Source organism: Pelodiscus sinensis, chromosome 8 (assembly GCF_052426305.1).
Source record: "Pelodiscus sinensis isolate ZL-2025 chromosome 8, ASM5242630v1, whole genome shotgun sequence".
Lineage (NCBI taxonomy): Eukaryota > Metazoa > Chordata > Testudines > Trionychidae > Pelodiscus > Pelodiscus sinensis.
This window is the reverse complement of record NC_143059.1, coordinates 73,941,997-73,969,944: the sequence shown is the minus strand read 5'-3', so window position 1 is coordinate 73,969,944 and position 27,948 is coordinate 73,941,997. Positions and strand designations below refer to the sequence as shown.

Genomic DNA, 27,948 nt, shown 5'->3' with positions numbered 1-27,948 from the left:
CCTATTTACTACGGAAACCAGATGGTGACTCCAAATCTAGATCCCTCTACCAGTAATTATTTACTTTACATGTTTTTATTTCCCTTCCGCGTCTCTTCAGTCTCGTTAACTTACATTTTACAACATTGTTTGTGACTGACACTTCAAAATACACACTAGAAACAACAGAATTACAACCCTGTTCAAGTTTTTCACAACAAAATTTATTAGAAGAATAGTGGTTCTGAAAAGTCTAGCATCCAGTGAAAACTACCATACACAACGTTACAGCTGGGAATGTGTTTCCAAAATGACATGGTCAAATAATACAATGGAGCCATTAAATCTTACACATGCACAACAAGAGAATTAGCGCTTTTGACATACAATGCAAAAAAATGGACCACATGAATTAAAAATTTAAAGTACTTATCACACACATTAAGACACAGCTTATTTAGTCCAGTCAAAAAAATCAGAACTGCATTAAAAAAATTAATGTAGTGCAATCAAACCAAAAACCTTAATTTGTGATCATAAGTGCTCTACTACATAAAAACGTTGATCATAGCAAGGAACAAAAAGTTCAAATCACACAGTACAAAAAATCTGTAAATAAATATAAACTACAGTACAAGAGAAATATTAAATTATACAATTCCGTCAAACTGTAAACAGTATATTGAAATGAGGTCCATAAGAGTAAAGGGGGGGGGTTCCTGTTTTTTTTTTCCCATGACACTTGAACTTCTAGAGGTCAGAGAGAAATGCCATTTTCCATACTCGTCAAAGACTATGGGTCATATCAGCAGAAAGAGAACTCTTCTCAGATGTAAAGTATCAAATAAAGCAGCAGAGGCATCGCTGGCTTGCAAGTGCAGACAGATTACTACAGGTGAAGAGAAGCAGACTTTGTCTTAAAACGTCACCCTCGTGCAGACACTGCAGACAGGCCCCTCTCTACAACTGTTAAGTGCCAACACCTTTGAATTAGTGCGCAGCCTTAGAAAGAGGCACCTGTCAAGGGCTTAGTCTTTCCAATTATGTGGCAGCGATTATACAGACTATTCTAGACTTGGACCTCTGCTGATTATCTGACAGGTTTACATGCTTGTTGTACACCACCTACTTTGGCAGAACAATTACTAATAAACTCAAAGCACCTCTGGCCCATTGGTTTCCATCACAGTGGCCAGTGCACAGAATTCTCTAAAGACATTGCATAACTAGAATGTAGAGGTCAGACACCCAAGGACCGGTGCTTGAATTTAGAAGTAGTTATGGTGAAAGAGAAGCAAGAGCCACATTAAGAAAATGCCTCTGTAGGGTTTACAGAAGCCACTGGGAATGTATTTTAACTTTAGCTGCACTGGCTAGTAGTGGCATTTTAAAATATATACGTTTAAGATTACATATATGCTATATATGTATATAATACAACACACATTATACAATAGAGAGAAATGTCTTACAATACATGGTTAACAGGAACCCCCATGCCATCTGCTCAGTAGTAATAACTGAATATACAGAATGCCACTCTAAGTGTCTGAGGCACTGTGTGCTGGAGAGTAATACGCAGCTTTAAAATCCGTTTGGCTGAGTTATACCTGGATACCTGAACTGAGTTTTAAGTTGACATTCATCAAAGATGTGCTATCAGCACGTCAAAAGAAAAGCAAAAAGAAAACACAAGTCACTGCTAGGTTTAAGAATAGAGAACAAGTACCTGAATTGAGTGAGGATAGTGTGTAAACTGTCCCTGAGGGTTTTTAAACAGTGTGTACAAGCTGGATTCCTAAGAATATTAGTTTCACTTACATCGCGGACTGATAAAATACCAATGTCTGACAATTTAACAAGTGGAGGTTAGAAAGAGTTATGAGCAAACACTCCAAACAGTTTATACATTTTTAAAGCAGCAGTAAGCTGCTGTAAGCATACATCCCATCAGTACAAGCAACACATGGGACGCAGAGAAAGTTTCTATTTGCAAAAAGCCCATCACATATCAATAAGTAAAGAATAGTCACCTGCTAAATTAGAATGCACCTAATTACAGACTAGCAATTCAAGATTAGGTTTTTAATCAAATACTTTGCTATTACATACTAAAATTCTTTAAGCACACGAATGCTGGTATTCTAATCTAGTTAGATTTTTTTTGTTAATGTTCCCCCTTCATTTAAGAAATATACCATTCCACAATTTAAACGTTAAGATCCATTTTCAGTCCTCAGATGTAAAAAGCATGTCAATGAGTTTATATTAAAAATTTACATGGTAAAAAGGCTTGAATTTCAGCCAAAGATTCTAAATACTGCTCATTCCCTGAAGGTGCAAGGGAGAGACAATCCCCACCCATGTTCCTAATGATATATTTTTCGAAACTGAACACTACACAATGGATTTAAATGATTTTTGTTTTGGGGGAATTTCCCTCCTCCCTCTCTGTTACCCCAGATTCCAAATCTCAAACCCTAAAATGGTCTGTGGAAATGATTTGTTAAAATATCAAGCATATACATTTAGAAGTTGCCTGAACATTATAAAATATTGTATCATTAAAGACAGATTAATCTCTCAAGAACTTGTGATCTGACATGGAAAGTGGTTAATAATAATCCTAGATTGTAACATTTACAGTATCTAAGACTCTGAAGACCAGATAAATTAAGACGTTAGTATTATAACACAAAAAGTGCAGAAGTATCCCTTTTCTGGTATTGTACAACAGGTCAGACAAGTGCTTTTATGAGGACAGTAAAGTTTACTGTACTTGCTTCCACAGAGCACAAAAATATCACCTGCAAAAATATTTGAGAATGTAGCACCAAGTGTTTGATAAACTGTATTAATAGCTGTAGTGGTGTCTTCATTATTTTAGGGCGGAGAAAATACCTAAGTGTGATTTCATTTGGCCAGAGACCACAGAACATTCTTTTCTGATGGATCTGTCTATATCCTTACCCCAGTCACCATCACAATCACCCAAACAGACCTAAAAACTTGCTAAATTCTACTCACCCATTCACTAGGGACAAGTAAAATATATTTTTAGAAAACAAAATTTTCTAAGCAGAATTTTAAAAAATCCTTGATTTTTAAAATCCTTTTAAAAATCCTTGTAAAACGGGGGGGCGGGGGGGCGGGAAGAGGAATACATTTTGCAAATGAGCTAGGAAATCTTCATGAGGATAATATAAGGCTATTTTAAAATGAATGTTTTCAGGACATTACCTGAGTAAGGGTATAATTTTATAGGGTATGAAATCCAAGACAGCTGTAATATACTACACAGATTTTGCCCAAGTCAAACCCCGAACCTGTGAGAGACAGATGTTGGAATGCGTGCATTTAACTGCTTGTGGAGTGGTTTTTGTTTGTTTGTTTTTAAGTAACTGGAGTGTACCTGTGGATCATTTTTTATCTCCACAATATTTCTATTTTAGCGATCAAGATAGGAGGAAAAATTAGCTTCTAATTTTGAGTTTTCACCACAGTTCAGAAGCAGTTGAAACCTTAACCAAAACTAGATACATAAAGAGAATGTGATAAATATAATTTGTATACCAGCATTAGTCAATATAAGCTTATTTAAGAAAAAGGCTGCGTTCCTTAAACCAGTATACATCTCTTCACTGCATACATTTCTACTAGGGAAAACCTCAAGATATTCCTGACGCTCATAAAAATGTAGGCAACACAACCAATGTTACCACTATGTTTTGGCAGAGAATTTACAACACCAGTCAGTCATTGTGACAAATAAAGCTTTCTGTACAGTGTAATACATTTTCCTGTGTGCTGTTTGGACTTGCAGCTAGTGTACATCATCTTTAAACCAAAGAGTTATGCTTCTGTCTCGAGTGTCTAGCTCTGGTAACCCTGCATTTTGGGTAAGACAAGGGAATTGCACAGCATCCCCTGATTCGCAGGCCACACAGCTAGCAATCCTAAAACTCAAGGGCAGCCTAGAAGAGTCTAAACCCGAAATAAACTCAACAGAACAAGTTGGGACCTTGCCTTCTGCCTGACACCAGGGTAACTATCCTTTCCAGTACAGTCTGAAAAACAACAACAGGATATGAACAAAGAAGTTTTGCGGCTTGTACAGAGTTTCGTAAACCCAGGACTAGGGGGACCATTGTGCCAGGTCTCTTCACAAAACCCTAATCCATTTCCTTAGGAAGCCAACCTGCTCTGTACTACTTCCCTGAAGGAAGCATTTACACATTCTTTTAACGCAGGCCTGATGCGACAGCCCAAGCCGCGCATGGTGGAAGTGAAGGTGCTGGGTGGCTTGAAGTAGCAGCCCAGATACATGGTCTCCAGGTGCAGTACCCATGTGTCATAAAAACCGATTCCAGCATCACTGGCACACATCACCCGTGGGCTGCTCCTGAACAATTACAAAGCATATGTGCAGTCCTCAGGTATGTGACTCAGGCCAGAACCACCAAGGTACGTGGTCAGTACGGCAAGCCTGAGCCGCTGGATTTGTTACCAAGGACGAAGCAGCCACCATATATATACACACACACAGGTATTAAAAATCATTTTGGCTCTGAGATGGGATGCATCAGGGCTTGACTTCAGACCTAGTGGTAAGGCAGGCCACACCAGAGATCGGGTGCCGGGCAGGGATGCTAACAAGTGGTTAATTAGGTAACCATGTAACTGCTGAAATTTGCAGTGGTTATATACTGCAAGCTCTGCAACACAGTTTATACTGCAGAGCCAGCAGCCAGCTCCCGCCTGCTGCCCCATTCCTGGGGAGCCGAGCCAGAGCTGGTATGTAACCGTTACAGTTAATGATAGGCTTGTGCTTATCGATTAACCATGTAAGCGGTTACCTTGTCCTGGGGCCTGTACGAAGAGCACACTTGTTTTGTGTTGCGACTCAGGGACTTCATTGGGCTGATGCAGAAGCAGTGACAATAGATTCTAGATGAAGCCATGACATGAGGTTTCAAATGGACTGCATGGGGCTCTGGGACCCTTCTCTCTAAACCAGAGATAAAATACGCCCAGATACTCTCTGTCCCTACAATGCAGAATTGGAATGTTCCACTCTTTAGAGATCGAGTCGAGTGTAACGGCCACAATTGGTGCCTACAATATTGTGGAATGAGGATCCAACTGTCTCAAGTGAGGTAATCATTTGCAATAGGTCACCAGAGTTCTAAAAAGCACTTTTACATTTTACAGGTCCAAATAAAAAACGGATACATTTCATACATGTCGGGCTCTCTCACCAGAACTGTACGATAATTAACTCCACACCAGGACCCCTACCACACATAGCCGTACTCATCTTCATTATATGCTGCAGCAAAGATTTATAAAGCAACATCTAAACTTCAGTACAATATGAAAATTGATTCTTAAAACTTTATACACACAAAATATAACATTACTTTTCTAGGATAGGGGTAGGGAGAGGGATTTCTCCTTCACGATAGTTGGACTGAAAAAAACAGTTTTCAGAGAGAGCCACAAATATGATTCACAGTTTCTTGTTGTCAGCAGCCTCCTTCAGCTAAGTGAAAACTACATTGCCCATGTAGTACACAACAATACTGCTGAATCCAATGACTACACCCGATGGATATCCTTGGGAACAAGAGAAAACTAAGGACTGAAAATACCTGAAGGCTGCCTTGATTTTCACAGGGTAGCAGTTTGCCTGTGTTCTGTTATCATTGTGCTCCCACGAACAGCACCAGGAGGAACGAGGTCTAAGCCCTGTCTCCTGTCCAACAGCTCCAAATCACATAAGCATCCACTTATCAGAAACAACGCCTTTGTCAGAAAGGCAGCAGTGAGCCACATCTTCACACACCCAAATATGGTCAGCTGGGAATTCTGGCCATGCAAACTGCGACTCAGCAGAAAATTAAGCATGCTAATGGACAAACATTCATTCCAATTATATATTTAAAATGATCCCAAATACCACAAAGATAGCTACACTGAAAGCGCCTGTAAAGAATATGTAGTAAAAAAAACAAACCCCAAACATCAGTGGATCACTGCAGTGCTAGAGCGTTAAGTCATGTGATCAGTTACCTCAGAGAAAATACATGAGATGGACTTGGAAACCAAACTGAACATTAAAAGGTGCACCTGAATATCACAGACTAAGTTTACAAACCCTACAGTAAGGTAAAATAGATCTCTCTCGAATATTCAGCAGCTTTTTTTAATGGTTTTTATTTTTTTGAGAGGCTCATGAAATTTTAAAAAGGGACCACTAACTAATCTCAACCATGCTTCACAAAACAATAATGGCTATTTTATATTGCAGTTACCAACGTAATGCAATTAGTGCTTAAAAAATAATCTACACTTTTTTTCCTTTTTTTCTTTTTAAACAGAGACCTTTGGAGGAAATATGGTTGTTCAAAAGCTTCTCAGAAAAGAAAAATTACCTGAATATTACATGATCACAGATCTCAAGTGTCATGTTTAAAAGCTTCTCAGATGTGAGTATTACAATCTTCAGGTCTCAGGACATTTCATCTGAGAAAGGTAAGCGTTTGGTTTGTTTTTTGAAATTCACTTTCTAACCCAAACAAATAAGAGTACTTCACTTTTCACTATCTATTTACAATTCTCAGCTTCCAGTCTGAACTGATGCAAGACAAGTTCTCTTTCAACTGCAGCATTCAAGGGTAGGCACACCATTCTTCTGCTGCACGATTGTCATCCACTTAAACAGACACACACAAAATATCGAGGCGAGTTAAAATGAGCACTCCATGGGCACTGCAATACAACTCAAGTCACAGACCACTTAAAGAAAGACAACGGTCAAAGGTTAAACCTCTCTGAACAGTCAAACTCTATGCAGGTGTAACTTTTTTAGCTTGCAGGAAACCTTCCACTATAACTGCCCACAGCAGATGAAACCACACATTGAACAGTGCACTTTTATTGCAATCCCCAGCTACACTGGACTCTATTGCAGAGTTTATATATACTGCTACTGAGTTTAAAGCTGCTTTGCAGTCTGAGATGGCAGCTAGATCTCTAAGAGGAACCAGACTTTTGAGTGCTAAACACATCAATTAAAAACAAAAACAAAAGCACAGCTAGGCCAAAAGCCCAGTCCATCTCAAGAACAAGCAGTGCATATTTGAAATGACAGCAATGGTGTGCCTAACCTTTGAACATCATAGGTTGCTGGAAAATATATAAACAAAAGGCGGCTAATTGAATTAACTGCTCCAGAATTCACTCAGTAGCCCTGGGCTATTGAGGCCATCTTCCCATGAACTTTTAGTGTCCACTTTCAATCAACAGCGCTCACCCACAAATTGCAAAACTTTTGGTTGTGCAACTGGGAAAATGGAGAAACCTGCACAAGTTTATATTAAGATTAAATAGTTTCCACCTGAAGAACCAGCAACTGTGATTTGGTGAAATTGTAATAAGTCCAGTAAGCTCTATCTTAGGTTACAGACCACGCCTACAGAAACTCTCAAAGACAAGAGTATTGTACAAAAAACTTATCTTGAATCTATAGAATGATAAAAATATCATAATACACACGATTGGACGTGTAGTTTATGGAGGAGTGTGTGTGTGTGTGTGAGGTTTAACTGCTAACACTAGTGTGTGTTAAACCACTATCAAATCATCAGCAGGTAAAACAAAAACAAAGAAATACAGGATATGAGAGAACATTTCCTGCTACTGGCAACTGTAGTATTTAAAAAGCAGAACACCCATTGGGTGCTCAACCCTGACAGTATTACAACTAGCTATGATGTGGAGCCTAAATCAGATCAGGCTACCGGTGTGTTTTTATTTCTTCCCTGAACACTAACACAGATCCTTCATTAATGTGGCTATTTGGGCAGACTACTGAGGTTATGAAGTTTATGAGATCGCTGTTTTGTTGTATGCAAGGTCACAGTAATTTGTTACGTGTACGCCCACTCCCAGTTCAGAGTCATTTAACCTAGTTGTTGGAACCTCAGTTTAGTAAACTCAGAATCAAATCTGTAAAAAGTGATGGTTTACAAAGAACCATTGTCCCGTTAAAATGAAGCATACCCCAATACATCATGTAGTGTACCCTGACCGCTCCCAACTAAAAGGAGCTTGTCTTCCGTGAGATAAGGCTACATCCTCCAGCAGGTGAGTCTACATCTCACCCCTTATAAAATATCAAACAAAATTACAGCGAAGGTAGTGTTACAAAGTAGTTAACCGAAGTACTCTGAAGGTAGTGTATGTATGTTTCCCCACCCCTCCCCTCTGGGTGAGCACTAAGCAGACTGCTAATGGTAAATTAATTTAGAAATAAAGTGGCAGAGCGCCTAATTAGACCCAACTGATTACCCATCTCCAAGGTTCAAGAGATTTGCCATTCCTAACGAGCTAGTGTTAGCTTAATCCTTCAATCAACTGAATCCAAGAACGGGAATAAGAGTTCTGAAGAATTTGTGAAGCTTTTCAAATTATTATTATAAAAAGATAGTTTGATTCTCATTCAAAAATGTCTGGCATTAGAGAGAATCGGTTTCACAAAGCGAACTTGGTTTTGAAAGGCAAATCTGACAAAAATAAAACACAGGCTCCGCGGGCAAGGAGTCTACTTCCACATCTGCATTCTGTGTGAGGTAACTCAATTCTCCATAGAACGGCAGAGAAACATGCAAAAGGCGCCCCCCCCCCCCAAAATCTGAGCCATACTGGGTCAGAAAATGTACAACTATGCAACATTCGCAGCACCCCTTCACCTGTGCCCACACGAGTCTGTGCTGAACTGTGAAGGTGCGGGTGTCCCAGTAAGCAGAGAGGAGTCAGGCGCACTCGGCTGTAGCTGAACAATGCAGTAGTGCTCACCCAGTCTGTACAGTAATTGGCACTCTACAACATCCCTACTCGTCTTTTGATTCATTCGCACTTTGTGCTGCCTCCCCCTGGGGATCTAATTCCACCTTTATGGATACATCCTGCCCCTCCGACCTCATTAATTTCATTTTTTTCTTTGGAGGGTTTTTCAAAGTGCCCAGCCTCTCTTTAACTTTATACTCCAGTGTACTGTGGGGAATCCCATAAATACTCTGAGCTTTGGAAACACTCATTTTCCCACTCATAACCACAGAGATTGCTTCCTCCAGTATCTCACTGTTGTACTGTCTGTATCTCCCTCTTTTCTTCCTAGGTTGCTTGGAGCCAGGATCTCCCTCTTGATCAGAGGTGGGATATGGCTGTCCAGAGGTAGACTGCTCAGCATCTGAGCCCCAGGAATCTGGTCCTGCATCCAGCAAACTTCTCCTGTTTTGTTTTGGAAGGATAGCCCTTAACTTTTTACTAAGTGCGCTCTCCGTTTGTGAACCCATTACCAAAGAGCTATAACTGTACTGGTCACCAGTGCGGGACTCCCATGACAGGTCCATGCCTCGAACTTGCGGGATCTTTAAATCCACAGGAGATGAATGGCTCACATCCTTTTTCCCATCCTGTTTAGTATGAAGTGCCATTTTTTGAAAGGCTGAATTTTCTGTAAGAAAAGGAAGGTCACTGATGTTGCTGAGTGCACCATTTCCCCTGAATTTCATGCGGCTGAAATTGAATTCATAGTGTGGTTTTGCCCAAGAAGCCTCCCTGGATAATATTAAGTGCTGTCCATGATTCAGCAGTCCAGATGGCCCATGGCTGGCAGCTGTAGAAAACTGGTTTCTGCCCAGCAGTTCTTCGCTAATCTGCAGCGAACGAGCCAGTGGAACTTTAAGAGATGTGGAGTGACCATAAGCTTCCCTGGTTCCATCTTGCAAGCTTCTTGGAGGCACCCCATCACCACTCCGCAGTCCCTCTGGATGGTGCTGGCTGGGTCTCCCAGGTCGCCTAATTGGATGGAAGGAAACTGATGTGAGCAGGACTTGCACAGGTAGGGAGGGATGGGTGAGGGGCCACTCCTTTATTAGAAGGCCTTGCTTGGGTAACATCACTTTGTCTGTTATTTATTTTTTTCTCTCTAATTTTTTTTTTTTAAAGTCTCAGCATCAGTCAGTTTTAAACTTTGTTCGCAAAAAAAGAGAAGCTTTTTGGGCAAAGAAAAATGAAGGCTGCTGCCTGGTCTCTGGCTGGGTTCACAAATTCTCGGAGTAGAAAAGGCTTCGCGCAAGCGTCTGAAAATATCACCTTAATTATAAATTACAAAGGAATAGTCAGTCTCCATAGATCTACACACAACTGTGCTTCTATTGTGACGTTACCACTAAACAAGTACAGTAATAAAAGAGTGATACAAAGTGATACCGAGTGCAACATGTTCAACACACAACCACCACAGCCACCTGCAGGATCTATACACTAGAGGAAACCTTGGAAGCGGTTTGCTTACGCCGTATGCAGTCAAGAATAGCTGCTCAATATAAAAATGCTTAGCAGAACTCCAATGAATTTATTTAAGTTGCATTTAACATTAAATGGCAGAGCTGGGAGATTGCAGATCACAAAGAAAAACCCTACATTACACCAGACTTACCACAGTGCTTCCTTTTAAATACAACTCCCTGCACAGATACATGTCCCTGATTCTCTCTCTCAGATCAAGGCTAGAAGAAATGGTGTTTTCTTACCTCCAGAACAATTATTCAGGTTCAAGTTCTACAAATTGTAGTCCAGCTCAGGGGTTAGTAACAGAAAAATCAGTGGTTTTTAAATATAAATGTGTTAATTTAGAATATCAACTCAAAACATTCATTTAAAATGAGGGTTTTCTACCCCCAAAGAACATTCCTGTAGCAGGGAATGCTTATTTAAGTCATTTTTAGAATGCTGTATACCGGGTTATATTGGTCCACAATAAAGTAGCTAAACACACAAACCCTAAAACTTTCCATATTCAAGACCGAGATTAGTTGGAAGAAGAGACTCTAGAAGCATGTCAGGAGGAATCAATTACATTTTGAAATACTGGGATATTGACATGGTGTGAAGCCATCCAGGTTCAGAGCAGGAATGGCTTATTCAAGGGTAGGCAATGCGAAGGAGAAGCTGCACTAATACTTTTGGAATGCTTCACATTAGATTGTCCTTACGCTAAATCTCTGATGTTACTCCCATCTAGCAGACCTTTGTAATCCACATGGCGCTTTAGATATATCCTGCCAATACCCCTCCAGAATCGGAGGTCTTAGAACTTATTCTCGGGTAACAAGAGTCCACATGGATTCTGAATAAAATCCATCCCTCTTGAAGAATTGTGTAAGACACAGCTACTATTCCGGATGGACATTCAGATATACCATGTGTGCTCCCTGCCAGCTCTGCAGCAATGAACTAGAATGTTTCCCGAAGTTAAGACAGCATTGGCAGCTTGCTAAGCAGACAGAGCTCATGTGCATTACACACAGCAGACCGCAGTCACCCTGGCAAACGTGCAGGAAGCTATCGGTGCCAGTATGCAATGCTTCTTGATTCCAACAGTGCTGATTAGGACCTAGCATGGCATGCAGGGCCTGCCGTCACTATAGGCTGTGCTCTGGCCACCCCTTGACACACGGAGAAGGAAGCAAGTGAGAGCAGAGACTGAATAATCGTTTCTGAACTGGAACAGGAGTTGCTGGGCAAGAGTTATTGTAGAGCGAGAAAAAAGTTTTAAGCTACTAAAGTGATCAGTGGGGAACTATAAGCAAGTACTTGAGAGTATTCCTTTTAATGCCTAGTAATGAGTCTTTAAGGGGAGAGACTATACATGAAATCAGCAAAGACAATAGTTTAGTGCCGTGGTCCCCAACACAGTGCCCGCGGGCGCCATGGCGCCCGCGGGGGCATTTCCATGCACCCGCCAGGTGCTCGGGGCTGGCCTGGCCCTGGGCACATGGTGTGGCGCTTGCGGGGAGCGTCGGCCAGGCGCGCGGCACTTGCGGGGGGGGGGGGGGGCGCGCCGGCCCCGGGCGCGCAGCGCTTGTGGGGGGGAGGGGGGGAGCGACAGCCCCGGGCACGCGGCTATGGGGAGGCCCCGGCCCCGCGGCTATGGGGAGGCCCCGGCCATGTGGCTATGGGGGGGGCCCCCCGGGTGCGCAAGTGTCCCCACCCCAGTGCCCGGCGGGCGAACGGCCACGCCCCCGGCACCCGGCGGGCGAACGGCCACGCCCCCTGGCGCCCGACAACCTCAAAAGGTTGGGGACCACTGGTTTAGTGGATGAGTCACGTGATGGCTGCCAGTACTAGTTTTTAGAAATTAAGAATCTAGCAACTCTCAAAGCTAAACCCAACAATGAAGTACCTTTAGGCAAACTGGCTAACGCACTTTTTCCCGTATTTCATTCTACAAGCAGCCGAGGTGATATCCCAGCGTTAACACCCTGAATCCCTTTGTCCCCCAGCGCAAAAGCCTGGCTCCTGGTTGAGCATACAGGGTCACTAGACACATTACCGCCATAACCACGAGAAACTAGATCTGAAACTCCATTTGCAGTTAGATTTGCTGATCGAATATTGTCAGGTACTTGGAACTAATTTTGGCAAGAGTGCTGTTTGAACTGATCATTTCAATGTCCCCATTTCAGCTGTGCTAATGTTATCATTGTTTGCACTTTTGCAGCCCTATTGGTCTCAGGATATTAGAGAGACCAGGTGGGTGGGCTAATAGCTTTTATTGGACAAACTTCTGCTGGAAGAAGAAACAAGCTTTTAAGCTCTTTTCCAGGCCTGAGAATTGGACAGAGATCGTCGCAGCTACATACAAGGCAGAATGATTGTCTAGCATAAGTAGTTAACACATTCTACTAGGGACGTTAAATATCAGTTAATTGGAAAGTCGATTAACCTCATGAATTCTTATCAGGTAGTTGACTAGTCTATAGTCCCCAAGCAGCCCTTGTCCGGGGAGTGGGGTGGTCTGAGTTCCCGGACCCAGCACTGAGCCAGGCTGCCTGCCCACCTGGCTCCTATTACACTTTAAATGCAGAGTCGCACCGGGGGTAGGTCCAGGACCCAGTGAAAGCTGGGACTGAGCTGGGCTGCTGGCCAGCCTGCTAAAAAGTTTACTGGCAGGTATGTGGGGGAGGAAATGCGTGCAGTCTATAGCATTCACCTATAACCTTTTGCTCATCAGTTACTCAGCTAGACTATTACATCCCTACATTCTACGTCACCATTTAAGGTGAAGTGGCCCATTAAAGAATTACAGCCCAGACCTGATGGGAACCACTCCCTGAATTTTTCCCAATTCCCTCTTCTAGCCTTCAGGTAATGCCCCCGACCTCAAACGCATGGTCATCAAAAGGGAGCTCCGAACAGATCAGGAGACACCAGCTCGAAATTCTGCCCAAACCACAGATGAAACACCTGCAGACATATTTCCACGGCTTTTATTATCAATACCCCAACAACAGCTATGTGCATGAAACCAGACAGTTACTATGCTCTCCAGTGAAGTCACACAGAGCAGTGATAAAACACCCTACCACCTGTGGGCGATACCTTTCACAAAACTATCATTCCGTAACTGGCCTGAGTCGGCATCCTCAAAGCAAACCTCCACCACAGCCTCCAAAGACAAGCCTGGGAGCTTAAACTCCTAATTGTGTTAGACACTCTACCCTGCCCATGCCATTTCTTTTGTCCTAGGACTGTCGCAATGTGAACAGACCACTGCACCCTGAATGGTCTCTTAGAGTTCGGGTTACAATCTATTCCAGCCTGAATTTAGCTGCCACCCTGATCCCCTTCCTGGACCTGAAAGAAGGCCGTGTAGCTCCAAAGCGAGCTTTTCACCAACAGAAGTTTATCCAATAAGAGGTATTACCTCCCCCACCTTGTTTCTAACACTACAAGGCAGTTACAAATAGCCTCTCCATTGTATCTACCAACAAGCTATCATCTAGGTTTTCTGAACTGTTAAACATTATAACTCTCTGGCAGCAATTGGTGCTAGAAAGAAGCACCAAAAATACGTAGTAAGTCCTGTCTAACAAAGCCTTGTTCAGTTTCATTCACCAGCCAATAAACCTTTACCCCAAAAATATACTCCCCAATTTATTGTGTTGAAAGCTCCAATCCCCTAAATGATACTGCAAAAAAGTGGGGTCTCCACAGCTTAAGCAGAGGATGAGTTTGCACCTACCCTCCCTCCTGCTAGCCACGGAACCAACAAGGACGTGAGGGGCACTCTTCCAGATACGGAGCTGCCAAAAGAACCAGGAGTACTGAACTCTAAAATTAAATCCCTTTTTAAAAGCCATGCCTCGGTTTACAACAATCAGCTTTTATTTGGCAGGTGGGAAGAAGGTTGGTTTTCTTTTTGCCAAAGGCCCATAACAGAACACTCATTACTCCAAAAGGTTAAAACCAAATTAATTAGTAGCAGTTACCAGGAGGCAACTGACAAATTTATGCTAAATCAACTGAAGTCAATGATTGTAAGAAAAGGCTGTAAGCGACTTTCCCTTACCCATTCCCTGCAGAACTGGAGCAGGCTGGAGAATGGCTCAGAGAGGAGCTGCCGGCACAAGGACTTCTCTTAGTGGACAGATCAAGCACTCCGTCTGCAGAGACATAAGCAACACTTGAGGAGGGGAAAAAACCAGGAGCAGCTGTGATTTGCCCTCGGTAAAAAACATGTCGGGGCACTAGATGGTACAATGGCTTCTCGTCATTTCCCACTTGGTTACACACGATGGCCTCCCGTTAGCTGTGATCACAGTCACTACATGGACTGGCAGAGTGTGGCGTAATTGACTTCTCTTTGCTAGCAGAGGGAAAGGACTAGAGCACCAGGCAACACGAACAGGTAGGTGCACACTGCAGCACCCAACACACGAGGTTCCAGAATAAAAACGACAGCTTCCAAAAAGCCATGAGCTTGGCTTTCAAATACTGGGTAAAAAAGTCTTTGCTTTTTGGTTTGACTCTTGATTTCTGAGATCCTGGGGGAATTTTTGCATGGGATAATTTCAGGCTGGAAATTCAATCTAAAAAAAGCAAGTCCCCTGTTCAGCTGCTAAGAGTGCAACTTTACCTCCCTCTCCTACACCAGCATGAGGTGCTCCAGTGGTGAAGCTGGGAACTTTCCCTCTTCTGCCTCTCTCCTCATGCTCCACGCCAGAAGCATTTCCAGCTACAGCCACTTCCTTCTCTCTCTACCATGCCTCCCACCTTACTTTTGTTCCCCTCTCCCTCTGTCTCCCACCTCACACAAGGTTCCTGCCCCCAGAGAATGGGGAAGCGATCTTCCCTACGGAAAGCCTGGCCGAAACTCCCTGAAAACTATGGGGGGCTCCGTCCATCTGTAACACAAACAGTGGTTTGAGAGACAAGCACCGATGCTGGCGATTACTGGCCATTCTGAGATACCGGACATGTGAGCAAGGCAAAGAGGAGATATACCAGAGCTACCTGCCATGCTATGCCCAGCCTGAGTATGCACCTCCAATCTTTATGTTCACGATGAAACAAACAAATATGCAGAGAGTCCTCACGTGGTCTCAAACTGCCCATGCGACATGCATTTACTGTGTTTCCCAAACCCACCTCTTTTGGCACATTGTTCCATCCACTCTGTCTGGGAACGCAGCATATGCCAAATTGAAATGAGCAGGCATCTAGTGAATACTGCAGCAATACCCAGACTCAATGTAATTACACAAGTATAGTAATGAAGTGAAGCAGAATTCCCTTCTCAAGCAAATACACCGAGAGCTGGTTTACATTGGGAACTTCCACGGGGACAGCTTGTGAAAAACGTCCTCCTGCTTCCCTCCCCGGCCCTCAAGAGACATCGCTAAACTGACCCACCTGAGAGCGAGGGAAGACTGCTTAGCAAGCCCCTCTAGGGATGTAAGCAGGGCAATATTCACGTGTTACGCTGCAGTTTCACTTTAACCGTAGCCTAAGGAGCATGACTGCTCCAAAGGAAGCCCTATTCATCCCTGCTCTGCCAGGGAAGTCACCACGACAGGAGGAGCCTTTGAAGGGGGGGGGGATCCTTAGGGTTGCCAGATACTTCCACAAAAAATCCTGAACATGGCGGGGGGAAAATTGGTTGAGCAAAAAAATCACACTCCCCTCTCCCCTCCCCCTCGACGCAGCAGGAAAAGAATGTCCCCACCAGCCTTCCGAGGAAAAACAGACAATATTTTCGGTGGGTTTTTTTTTTTTTTTGCCGGACAGGGGCCACAAATACCGGACGCCTGGCAACCCTAGGAACCCTACAGAGTGCTCCCCTGCCTCATCCACAGGGGAATAGCTCGGAATAATCTAACTTTCCTTCCAAACAAAGATATGCCACGATACCGCTGGAACCGCTCCAAGGGAGTCTGTTAAATACACGGCCGCAACAGGGTTTGGCTGCATCTCTCCTGATACCAATGTGAACTATAACGCACATGTATATGGATTAATCCAGTGGGGGAGCAACCTGCAACCTTCATGCGGCCCACCTGACTGACCCTCTCCCCTACGTGCCCCTTGCACACTGGGGCACAGAACCCTGCACGCACTTGCTCCTCTGCTGCCCACAAAACACGCTGGGGGGGGGGGGGGGGGGGCTGTGACTTACCTGACTGGAGCTTCATCTCCGCTTCTCCCCCTCCCTCCCAGAAGGAGCTGTTCCTGGCATTCTAGCTCCAGGTAGGAGGGAGAGGAGCAGGTCAGCGCTAGGGATGTAAGCGACTAGTCGACTACCCCGTAAGCATGTGCTCATCAGGTAGCCGAGGAGTGACTCGACTAGTCAGAGAGAAACAGCGGGGATGGGGCAGCAGGAGCCAGTGCTGGGGGGGACACGACTGGCTTAAAAGCCTGTTCCCCCAGCACAGTCTCTGCTGGGGGATGGGGGTGGGGGGAGACAGCAGGGAAACGGTGCGCATGGAGACTCAAATAGCCCCTGCTCTCCCCGGAGCCCGACTGCCGCGCCTCTGCTTTTGAAATGTTGCAGGGGCTTGAGTCCCTCCTCGCTCTGCGTTCCCCCATGGGAGGCAGAGGTGCAGCTGGGATAATGAGTGCCCCATCCCCTCCTCATCAACTAATCAACGAGTTGATGGAATTTCCACCAAGGACTCCATTAGCTGCCTAATCAAAATGTAACATCCCTAAGTCAGTCCGGGGCTCTGGTGCCCCTGTGCGAGGGGTGTGTGTGCAGGGAAGATCGTGGGCTGCTGCAGCCCGCTGAGGTGAAGATGGGTGGCCCCCCGCACTATTCCTGGGTGCCCATCCCTGGGTTAAGTTGCATCACTGCAAACGATCACGCACCCTGCCGCAGGAACACTTTTACTAGTTGGAATAGCCATACGTTCACTTGAAGCTTGTCTATCTCGGCAGATAAAAACAACAAAAGCAATTCAGCCATTTTCTGAGCAATCTATCAGTAAATGCTTTGTTTTCCAGCACACACACACACACACATCTGTAATTAAAAGAACTAAGACAAATGCCCTCTGTAAAGGTCTTTTAGGAAAGGGCCTGGGAGGAAACGGGACTTGTAATGACCTGAATAGTTGAACACCTTTCACTAGAATTTTGCAAGAAATCCATTTGAGATTTTTATACCAAATTTAGCCCACAGCAAATTTCTGTTGCTGAATTACAACTGCCAGAGCCTTACAATGTAATGGCACTACCACCAACTTCATTACTGCAGCTCTCTGCTGCCATGTTTGGCTGAAGTAACCACTTGCAGTTAGTGACATTAATAGCATTTGTTAATGACACTGTTCCCAGGGCGTGTTGAGTTTTTGTAGCCACACAGAATTAACCTTCTTACCAAAATCTCCACAGACGTGTCTCTCACTACGAGTATTAGAAAGGTGTCTGCTGATCCCCAAATTGTATGTATAAGTAACTGAAGGCTTTTCAATCAACCCTTTTTGTCTATACAAGGCAGAGATTTTCAAAATCAGCTTTCCTGATATGGGGTACACCCTATTTTTCATGTGTTCATTTCAAGCACGTTTTAACAACAAATTCTCATGAAGTTCATTCAAAGGGTTAATCTGAATCATCAATCCAGTTAAAAGCTCCTTTCCATTCAGACACATGATCCCCTCTTATTCAATTCAGTTTCAGGAAAGAGGGGACAAAATGTTCAGATACTACAATGCTGTTCCGAGAATTTGTTCTTTAAAAGCAGTTTGACAGAAAGCAAGGTTATCCATTTAACACAATCTCTACAGCACTGCACTATAGAATATATTGTCTATACTCAAAAGTATTTTTATGCACAAATGCTAAACACAAACAAGGAAATCATTGTATAATTCAGGGGGGTCCATTTTTTATCTTGCATTTGTCAAGCAATGTACCAGAGAATAACTAGTATTTTGAAAATACTGCCTCTAATCCAAGCTAGGGATGTTAGAAAGCATTTTTTGTAAATGTGTAACCACTACATTTTCAGCCGTTACATGTTTACACATGGGGGGGGAGGAGGGCGAAGGGAGGCAGCTTTGCGGGAGCTGGTGCTCATGAGCAGCCTGCTTAAAAGCCAGCTCCCCACAAGTACCTGGTTCCCCCCCCCCCCCCCCCCCCACGCACACACCTTGCTGCCTCTGATACAGAGACAGCAGCAAGAGGGGGCAGGGGAGGCTTGTGTGTAACCACAATGCTTAGTTTAACCGTGTACGCTTTTGTACCCCTAATCCAAGCCCCACAGGATGCAGGACTACTGTTCTGATCAAATAAAATAAAAGCTTCCTAACTACTTCATCTCGCCTCATCAGCGAGTACATAAACACACTGCACATGTTCACAGCAGAGCTCTCGTAGCCGGTTTGGAGCCTTGCCAACCCCTCTCGAGTTCAAGGCACACAGATTTTTGTAGCACCTCCACTTCTCCCACCCTATCAGTTACTACGTCACACCATGCATTATAGGGTCTAAAACTTCCCGTTCGGTGTTTCGTTTAACAGTTTACACTTCTCATGCTTCCCAGCTTTGTGCCGAGAATGCCTCTAGCGTATCGCAACTGAATGAAAGATAATTTTGGTAATAATCATACCTTGTTCACTAGGTTCTGACTGAGACTTTCTGACAGTAAGGTCCAGAGGCGAGTCTTGGTCAGCCATGAGAAGTTTGCTGAGCACAGGGTTCTGAGCAGTTGCAGCCGTGGGAGAGGAGGCGACCAGAGATGCTTTCAGCAGGCTTTGGTTCTTTGTGCTATTGGGCTGGCTGGAGTCCTGAGTAGAGCTATTTTTTGAGGTATATTCAGCAGCAAACTGTCGGATCATTCGCTGCATGATCTCCCGGGCCACTAGGGGAATATTGGGGTCAGAGACCCTAGGACTGTCTGTAAACATTTAAAAAAAAAAAAATCTTTAAAGGAAGAATTTTACAAGTAAAACTTTGAAATCAAAACATGACATTTCATTCTCTAGCTTTTCTTAAAGATCTCTCATCTTAAAGCAGATACAGTTTATCATACCTAAGAAACAAAGCTTTGATATGTATAAACATAATCCCGTAGTATAACAGTATTCCTAAAAGAGTTAAGTAACAGTTCCTAAAATCTTTACCCTCCCCCATAATTAAATCCCAAATGCGCCAGTGTGAGAAGCTGACGCTGAAGGAAGAACCAGACCCATGAAGGAAAATGTATGAAAACAAAACAGAAGTTGGATGCAGAAAACAGAAGCGAGTTGCAGCGGAAGAGTGGCGTCACTTCCTCAAAAGCACACTGGTACCCCACAACCCATCCCGTAGCAGGGGCCTTATTTTTCAAAGCTGCAGACTCCAAAGTCATGCTATCTAAAAGCCAGGAGAAGCTCTAGGAATCCCTTCAATGCCTTACTACACAGTCACTGCAGCATTAGGTTCATCACTGAGTGAAGTCCTCTAATATGAAAGGCCCTGAATAAAAACTCGCGTCTATTTTTAAAGTAAGTGCTAAGCAACTGATAAGGATGTGAAATGGGGAAAGCAGGGAGTACATCCTGGGTAGCTGACTAAAGGGGTGGAAGGGGGCCGCTCCAGCCCGGCACCCCACCCCCTGCTGGGCCACAAGCAGGGGCTGCTCTGGCATCCCAGACAGAGCAGCCTCTGCCTGCATGGCGCTGGGCCTGCCGCAGACAGGGGCTGTTCAAGCCCCCACTGGTTACCCTTAAGCCATAAGCCTCACCCATTAAGAGTAAGGCTAACCAGTAAACTGTCCCACCCCAAGGGGGCATTTTACAGTATTACTATTTCGAACAGTCATGCTTTGGATAGGCAGCAGATCCAAGCTTCTGTGCTGCAGTAGCTGTGGCAGACCAGCTGCACCAGCTTGCAGACACCTCTCTGTGTTGAGGAGTACTTGTTCTTTGGCCAAACTGGTGATTTGGGAAGCTTTTAATACTCAGTCTCCATTGCAGTATCAGAGGCAATAGTCAGATAAGTCTGTGCAATAGACAAACCATTTTCTAAAGCTTCGAAATGGGCTACTGCTAGCCAATGTAATGCATCTTCAAATGGAGCAAAATCAACACCTAAGTGCTCATTTACCCTGAAGAACTGAAATCTACTTGAGATGCCTGAGGAGGTGAGGTCTACAGCGGCACTTTACAGTGCTGTAACTCTGGCTCAGGGCTGACTCTCGCCCTCTCAAGCACAAGTTACAGGGCTGCGAAGCACCGGTGTGAACCAGGCTACAGTGCTGGGGGGACACACCCACAGCGGTTAGTTACTCCCCCCATGGAGGTGGTTTCCATAGGCTACGTCTACACTATTCCATGTCTTTTAAGTGCACCCATTATTCTGAAATCTAATGGGCTCACTATTCTGATGTCCCTGTAAACCTCATTCCATGAGAAAGGGGCATTTTGGAATAGCCATTTATTTCTAAATAAGTGCTGTGCAGACAGTGCCAAAGTTCAAAATAAGCTACACAACCTGCATAGCTCAAATTGCATAGCTTATTTCTAGCTATGGGTGCAGTGCAGATCCACCCGTGGTGTGCTAGGAGAGATCTGCCCCCGCAGCGCTCCTAACATGGCCACACTTGGGGTAAAGAGCTGTGGTGCTGCACTTTCAACTTACACATTTAAGCTATGTCTAGACTGCAGAGTTTTTGTGCAAAAACTTGGAGCACCCACACCTCAAGCACATTTGGGCACAAGTAAATAGACCAAATGGAGGGGGGTTTTGCGCAAGAGTTATTCCTCTTTCTATGAAGAATAACTGTTTTGCACAAGAGCTCTTGCACAAAAAGGTGTGTGGGGACAGGGACTGTCTTTTTGCACAATATCTAAAAAAGCCCAGGTGCCCTGGTGGCCATTCTGTGAATAGCTGTCAGTGCTTTCTTTCGAGAGCATGTCCATGCAGTCTGGTTGCTCTCTTGTGTAAAAGTGCATCGCTTTTTTGAGGCACTTTTGCAGTGCAGATGCGCTCTTGCGCAAGAAGTTTTTGCAGAAGATCTCTTCCGCAAAAAGTTTCCTCTGCAAGAAGCCTGTAGTGCAGACATAGCCTTAGACAAACACTTAGTTCTAGAACAAAAGGAGAGGATGGTATTATTATGTACTGCACGAGGACTATACAGTTCTAAGCCGTGCTCTTCCCAGTCTTTGTCATCTCTTGTATTAAAAGTAAAAGATGAATGGGGCAGGAACCTGCCATTTTATTTGTCTGTAAAATACAAAATGTGGGCTTGACTATGGACTTACCACAGCCCTGAGAAAAGGACCACAAATAGATGCACTGCCCAAAGGCATACATGAGACCTTAAACTTCCTTACGTCTCTGCAAGGGGGCATAAAACAAGCCACAATTTAACTCTAAATAAATGAATAAATAAATATCAACAACCTCCTATTCCTTGTGAAGTGTAATCCACTATGCAATCACGTTTTGTAATCTTCTACTGGCACAATCACCCTAAACTTCCTAAAGGGTTATGTAATTGTTTAATGCATTTCTGTACATTATGCTAGTCCTTAATGGAGGTTTCCCTATTAAGGGCAGAGAATAAGTTTCATCTTAAGCTAAGTTGTGCCTAAGATTTTAGGTACATAATATACAGAACAGACAAGCAAGATTCACGAGTCTTACATCGTAACACAAAGGGTATAGAAAAGCTCTTTTCACCTAGGGAGATCTTCCTTTCCCTCCATGTTGTATTACGGTCTGTTCAAGCTAGGTCCAAAGACAGTAAAAAGAATCAAAGTTCGTGAAGCCCAGATCGCAGACCTAGGCGCTGGCGACTAATACAAATTTTAACACATCCCCTCAAGGTATACACAGGAGGATGCAGAACTCTTCAAAACCATGAAAACTGCTTGGGCCCTGGGGAAGTGTCACACAAGGTGAATTACAGGTGGGTGCACTTGCCCACAATATGAGGCATGGCTTACAGCTGGACCAATTCATGTTTCCAGATATGGAGAGAAGACAGGAGATATATATATCACCGTAACCTACTGCTTCAGAGCCACAGGGATGGTCCTGTGTCTTCCACGGCAGAGCGGCTCAACAGAATCTCATTTACTCGTGATAAAGAATTAAGATTTTTCTGGACAAAAGAGCACAAACTAGGGAATAGAAATAAAGCACACAGCACTTACACATCACTTGAAATTTGAGAATTCTTTGTAAAATGCTCCTCATATATAAATGCTACAGAAGAATAAAGCTGAGCATAACAGCCACCAGCAGAAATCTTGCTGATGTAGATGCACTGTCTCTTGAAACCAAATGGACACTTCTCTTGGGTACCGATAGTGAATTAGAAAATAATAGTTTTTTAAAAGAAAAGTACACATCTAACATAAGTTTAACATTTTCTCAACTAGAAAGAAAAATACAATGGACTTTGGTGCACTAAGGCACACTATGAGCTATGAAACTAAGATCCTGACCTCTTTTTTTTTTTTTTTTTTTTTTTAAATAAACACAAAGGCTGTAAAATAATACCAAAATTGTCATGGTCTCACCTGAGACCAGTAGGAGGAGGTCCTACTCGGCCACAAGGTAAAACACTGACAACTGAAGGTAATGGCAATTATTGGATTTTTCATGAATATTTGATATCGCATTCCAGAGTCTCGGAATGCTAAAGGCACAATCCAGCTGATAAATAAGTAGGATTATTTACAATACGCACTGGGAAGCATGCTGTTACTGTCCCGTAGCCAAACTCACTCTCCCCCCCGCCCCCGCCCGGCAGACAACGGGCTGCATTCACCCTGCCTGAGCTACAGGCTGACAGTGGCAACTTCTCTTTGCACAGGGGAACTGCGCATTGGTGGAAAGCCAGTGGCATGGAGCCCTCCAGCCGCTGCCCTTCTCTCCTTGGTGCAGGGACGCACAGGTGCCCCAGAGCTCTCGCTCACACTCTGCCTTGCCAGTCACTCCAGGGGTACCTCACGGCAGGGGTGAACTTAGAGCAGCCCCTCTGATCTAACTGTTGCCAGGACGTGGCATTTCGGCATGAAAACTGCAAGTCAGATGCAGGGAAGAACTAAGCCCTACATCAGTGGCTCCCAGCCTTTGTGCGCGCATGGACCCCTTTTCAATGTTACCCCTCCCCCCTCCGCCCCCTGTCCGAAGGAGAGCAGTGGGAAGCGGCAGCCAGCACGTCTCCTTGCCCATGCTGCTTCCTTAGCTCCTGCCCCCTCTGTTCCCTGCCAATCCACAGAGGATACGGCGAGGGGGCTCTCATGGCCAAAGGCAGCTCCTGCCCCGGCAATCTGCCCTAGGCCAGCACAGAGCCCTGAGGGAGAAAAAAGGGAAAAGAAAAGGAAGGGTCGGGCCCCTGGCGGGACTGGGCAGGGGGAAGAGGGCTGGAGCGTAAACGGCAGTGCAGCTGGCAGCGGGAGAATGGATGGTGCCTCCTGGGGTACCAAGATCCCATTCCCTGAAGGCGGGAGGCAGAGTGCAGCCGGTCGTGAACTTTGAGCCCCAGGCTAAACTTGCCTGGCACAAAGCCCCAGTCCTGCAGTGGGCCCGATCCTCACTTTTCTTTTCCTTTCCAAAACTTTCTGCAGACCCTACAGTCTCATTGCAGATGGAACCACCGCTCTATATCAATAAATACATCAATGAAGCCTTCTTCCACATGTCTGTTTGGATAGCCTCATTCTGTGTATTAAACTCTGCTACACAAAAAGGTGTGTTGCACCCGCAGAGCACATGCATTATTCTCAGCGGCTAATATTTCATTACTGGAAAATGTTTGTTTAAATGTGGAGGGTGCTCATGCTTCAGAGCCCTATCTACATGCCACATTTGAAATTTTCAATTCACTCTAACTTCGCAAGTGCAAAGCGATTGAAAAAATTCTTATTCAGTGAATAAAAAACCCCGTTTCCATCCCTATACAACTCAGAAGGGGTTTAACAGATTTTCTGCAGGCTTTTGTTTTGAATCTTTTCTGGATTGAGAAGGAGCACGAGAAATTTGAACTCAGAAAGCAACTTCTGACTTTACCAAAACAGTAAAAGCTGCTGAGGAGGAGGAGCTGGGAATAAAAATTTTCATCTCAGCTGTGACTTTTGTAATGCAATAGCCAACCTTCATATCATCCTATGAGATGTGTGTATTTTACGTAATAGCTCATAATATACAATTCAGATTTATTCATCTTTGGTAACAGTCATAACGAGGGGATAAAATACTGTTATCTATTTCAAGGGCTTTACATAGGTGGTTATTGGAAGGGCAAGATGCTGACTGGCTAAATCAATTTCTGATTCGGTTCCTGTCACCCACCCAGAGTCAGTGTGGTGGAAGGATCTCGCAGTGTTGCACAGGGGGGTTATGCTGAGATGTACAACGCACTCCGATTCAAGACTTGTTCACAGGCAATTTTGGAGCAACTGTTCCGCAGGTGGCAGAGGATGTAGAGTGAGTTTCCAGCCTTCCAGAGAGAAGAGCATCATCTGAATACCTCTGTTAGCACAGGGCTTCTTCCACTCTGACCGTGCTGATCACAACATGGCTCTCCAAGCGTGCAATACTGTGGCTCACTGGGAAGGCCACCACAGGCCAGTCAGAGAACGCCTGCTTTCACAGTGCTGACTGCAAGGCAGAGACACCACGAGAATGGATCCAATGGCTGCTTATTTTCTAACACACTCCCTACTCGCCCTTGCATTGCACTAGAGGGGCCATTCTGCTGGGCAAACACGGAATATGGCTCCCTCAAAACGCAACCATCCAACCCCCAAAAATCCCCCCGTGCTGACGGGTTTGCAGTAGGTACCTCTTCCAGCCCCTTTCTAAAACTAAAAGCATTAACAGGGCAAATTAACTGACAACACTGAATGAACATTGGCAACTCCAACAGGCTGTCTTTGAGACACTAATACTGCATGCAAAGGGCCAGAAGTGCCATTCTTTCACTCAGACTAACCTTTTCGGTAAAAGACTGCATTGAGGAACTCTTCTGCTTGCCTCTCAAACCGAATGATTTTTGCTTGCTCTTGTCTAAGTAGAGCTTCTTGCCCAGCTTCTGAAGCTGGCTCATCCAGACTGAGTAGGTGTTCCTAGAAGAAAAAAAAAAGAGTTTGTAAAAATCTCTCCTTCTACCACAGGGAGGAATCAATCAGTCGCCAAGCACTCTAATACCAGCTCCATCAAAAATATTTTTCAACAAAAACTTTTGTATAGTTCTGCAATGACTGCCTCCCGAATAAAAAGGCATGAAAGTCAGTGTGTTGGGAAGGCCAAAATATTAAATAGCCTAAAGAGGGTAATTAACGCTTCTTCCAGCATGACAGCAGGAGAGAAAATGATACACCGAGGAAGGAATCTGAATTTTTCACCTTGCATTTGGCCAAGAAACTGGCTTCCAATATTTAAACTTCATTGAGAACTTTCAGTTCTATATGAAATATAAGGTACACAATACTCCTCCCACCCCCACATTCTGCACAGCTTCCAGGCAAACAGCATGAATTGAGAGCACTGTCTGTTGCAAGACACATAACACCAATTTCTACATGGAGTACAACCTTGTAGAGTCACAGTACTGCCATAAAACTGCATACAAACGAGCTGATGAATCGCAAACTCTTTTGAAATCCCTCTTAAAACTCAACTGAGAGCAACTGGTTGGTTTTAAGAATATTTCAAAACAAAAAGCTCAATTATGACAGTGAGGGAGGAGTGTATATACGGCACGGCCATTTTATTTTTAAATTAGAAAACTGTAGTTAAAAATCCAACAGTCAGAAGTCTAGAAAGGTTAAAATGCAGTTATGGTCTAATAACTTCCATAACTATGCCTTTTTCACTTCGCTTATATCGCTCTGATGGTAAAAATAACCCCCATGACTTGCTACAGTAAAACTCCATTGGTCCGGCATCTGATGGTCCGGCACCATCAGGAACCTGGAAGTGCTCCGGGCAGCCGGACCATTGGAGCTGCTCTTCCCCTGGCTTCCCCGATTCAGCCACTGCTGAAACTGACCAGCGGCTGAATCGGGGAAGCCGGGGGCAGAGCAGCTGGAGTGCTGCTGGTAGGTCCCGTAACACTGCCCCTCGGCCCTGCGGGACCAACCTGGCAGCACCCCAGCTGTCCCCAAGAGCATCGGTCAGTTTCAGCAGCGGCTGACTTCGGGACGCTGGGAGCAGAGCAGCTGGGGTGCTGCCGGGTTGGTCCGGTAGCGTCGCTCCTTGGCGCTACTGGACCAACCTGGCACCACCCCAGCTGCTCTGCCCCATGCGTCCCCAAGAGCAACTGGGGTGCTGCCAGGTTGGTCTCGTAGCACCAAGGGGCAGCGCTACCGGACCAACCCGGCAGCACCCCAGCTGCTCTGCTGCAGGTGTTCCGATTCAGCTGTTGCTGAAACTGACCAGCAGTGGCTGAACTGGGGATACCTGGGGCAGAGCCGGACTATCGGAAGGGGGGGCTATGAGGGGTCTGGGGTGGCATCCCCCCCACACCACCCCAGGCCTCTCAGCCCCCCCTTCTGATAGTCCAGCATATTTGATAATCCGGCACCCCCTGGGTCCTAAAGGTACCGGATTATCGGAAGTTTACTGTACTGTGAAGCAATGTGAAATGTTCTTGTGGTTGTACAAGAGAGGGGCTACATGCAGGTAGAGACATTTTCCACAAAGAAAATTTCAGAGGGCAGGGTCTCAGAAGGGGACAAAGCCACCAGGTGAGTGTGCTTATGCTTGGAGGGACTCCAGGCATGAGCTCCAACCTGTCAGCCCCCTTAAGAGAAGACACCACAGCTATTGCAATAAAGTTTCTTCTAGAACATGTATTATAAATTGGGTCTGCCTAACCAAATTGCTACAGAGCTTCTCACCGGAGCTCTTGGCACACTTCGGGCACTACACAATTACCATTAAACTAAGACTTTTAACAAAAAATGCATATGCAAAAATTAGCCTGCAGGGAATTGCATTATGTGAAATTACTCTTCCGGTGAAACCTTCAATACCAACCAACTCTGTTTACAGGACAGATGTGTGTTCTCGTCCTGCAAGCTTTCTCTCTGTAGGTTACAAAGCGTAGTACAGTATTATCAAGAAACAGGTCAACAAAAAGGTTAACCTAGCTAATGCAGGATCAATTATTTTTCAAATGTGATCGAGATAAGATTTAGCAAACCTAGCGTCATCGCTTTTCTGGGCCAAATAGAAAAGGGAAAGTTGTTTGCACAAATGAGCCACTACAGATGTGAATTGTGTGTGAATGTGTCACTAATATCTAAGCCCTGACAACTGAGAGGAAAGAGGCTGATTCCTCATTTTACTTTAGAGGAAGTTTCTCAGTCTGACAGATTTAATCCCCTTTAACTCCCATTAAAGCATGCAGAGGGTAAGTCCCATGAACTGTGGTGAAGGTGGTTTTCCAAATTAAGTCATGGTTGAAGTCAGATATTCAAAATGAATGGGGGATTTTACCCTCTCAGTCTGAACCAGCTTTTTCCCCCATTAACTGATTATTAACTTTTAAAAATTAAAAAGGCACCAAAATGAGGCATTTGAGTTTTCCTGGTTTTGTTTGTTCAAGCAATTACTATTAACGCAAACAGCAGAAATCTATCAAACGTTTCTTTGGAAATAAGTTCAATGTCAGCA

At 44.5% G+C, this 27,948-nt stretch overlaps 1 protein-coding gene across 26 annotated transcripts in view; it reads right to left on the bottom strand.

The window, feature by feature from the left end:
• Positions 1-27,948, bottom strand: part of LCOR (ligand dependent nuclear receptor corepressor) — a 118,887-nt gene that overhangs the window by 32,953 nt on the left and 57,986 nt on the right. For 21 of the 26 annotated variants that reach the window (XM_089780261.1, XM_089780262.1, XM_089780265.1 and 18 more), the window contains 3 exons: positions 25,262-25,394; positions 18,941-19,228; positions 14,402-14,495 (listed from right to left, as the gene is read on the bottom strand). In XM_089780261.1, the coding sequence (XP_089636387.1) occupies positions 14,402-14,495; positions 18,941-19,228; positions 25,262-25,394 (515 nt within the window). The other 5 variants (XM_089780283.1, XM_075934484.2, XM_089780264.1 and 2 more) reach the window with 5 other exon arrangements.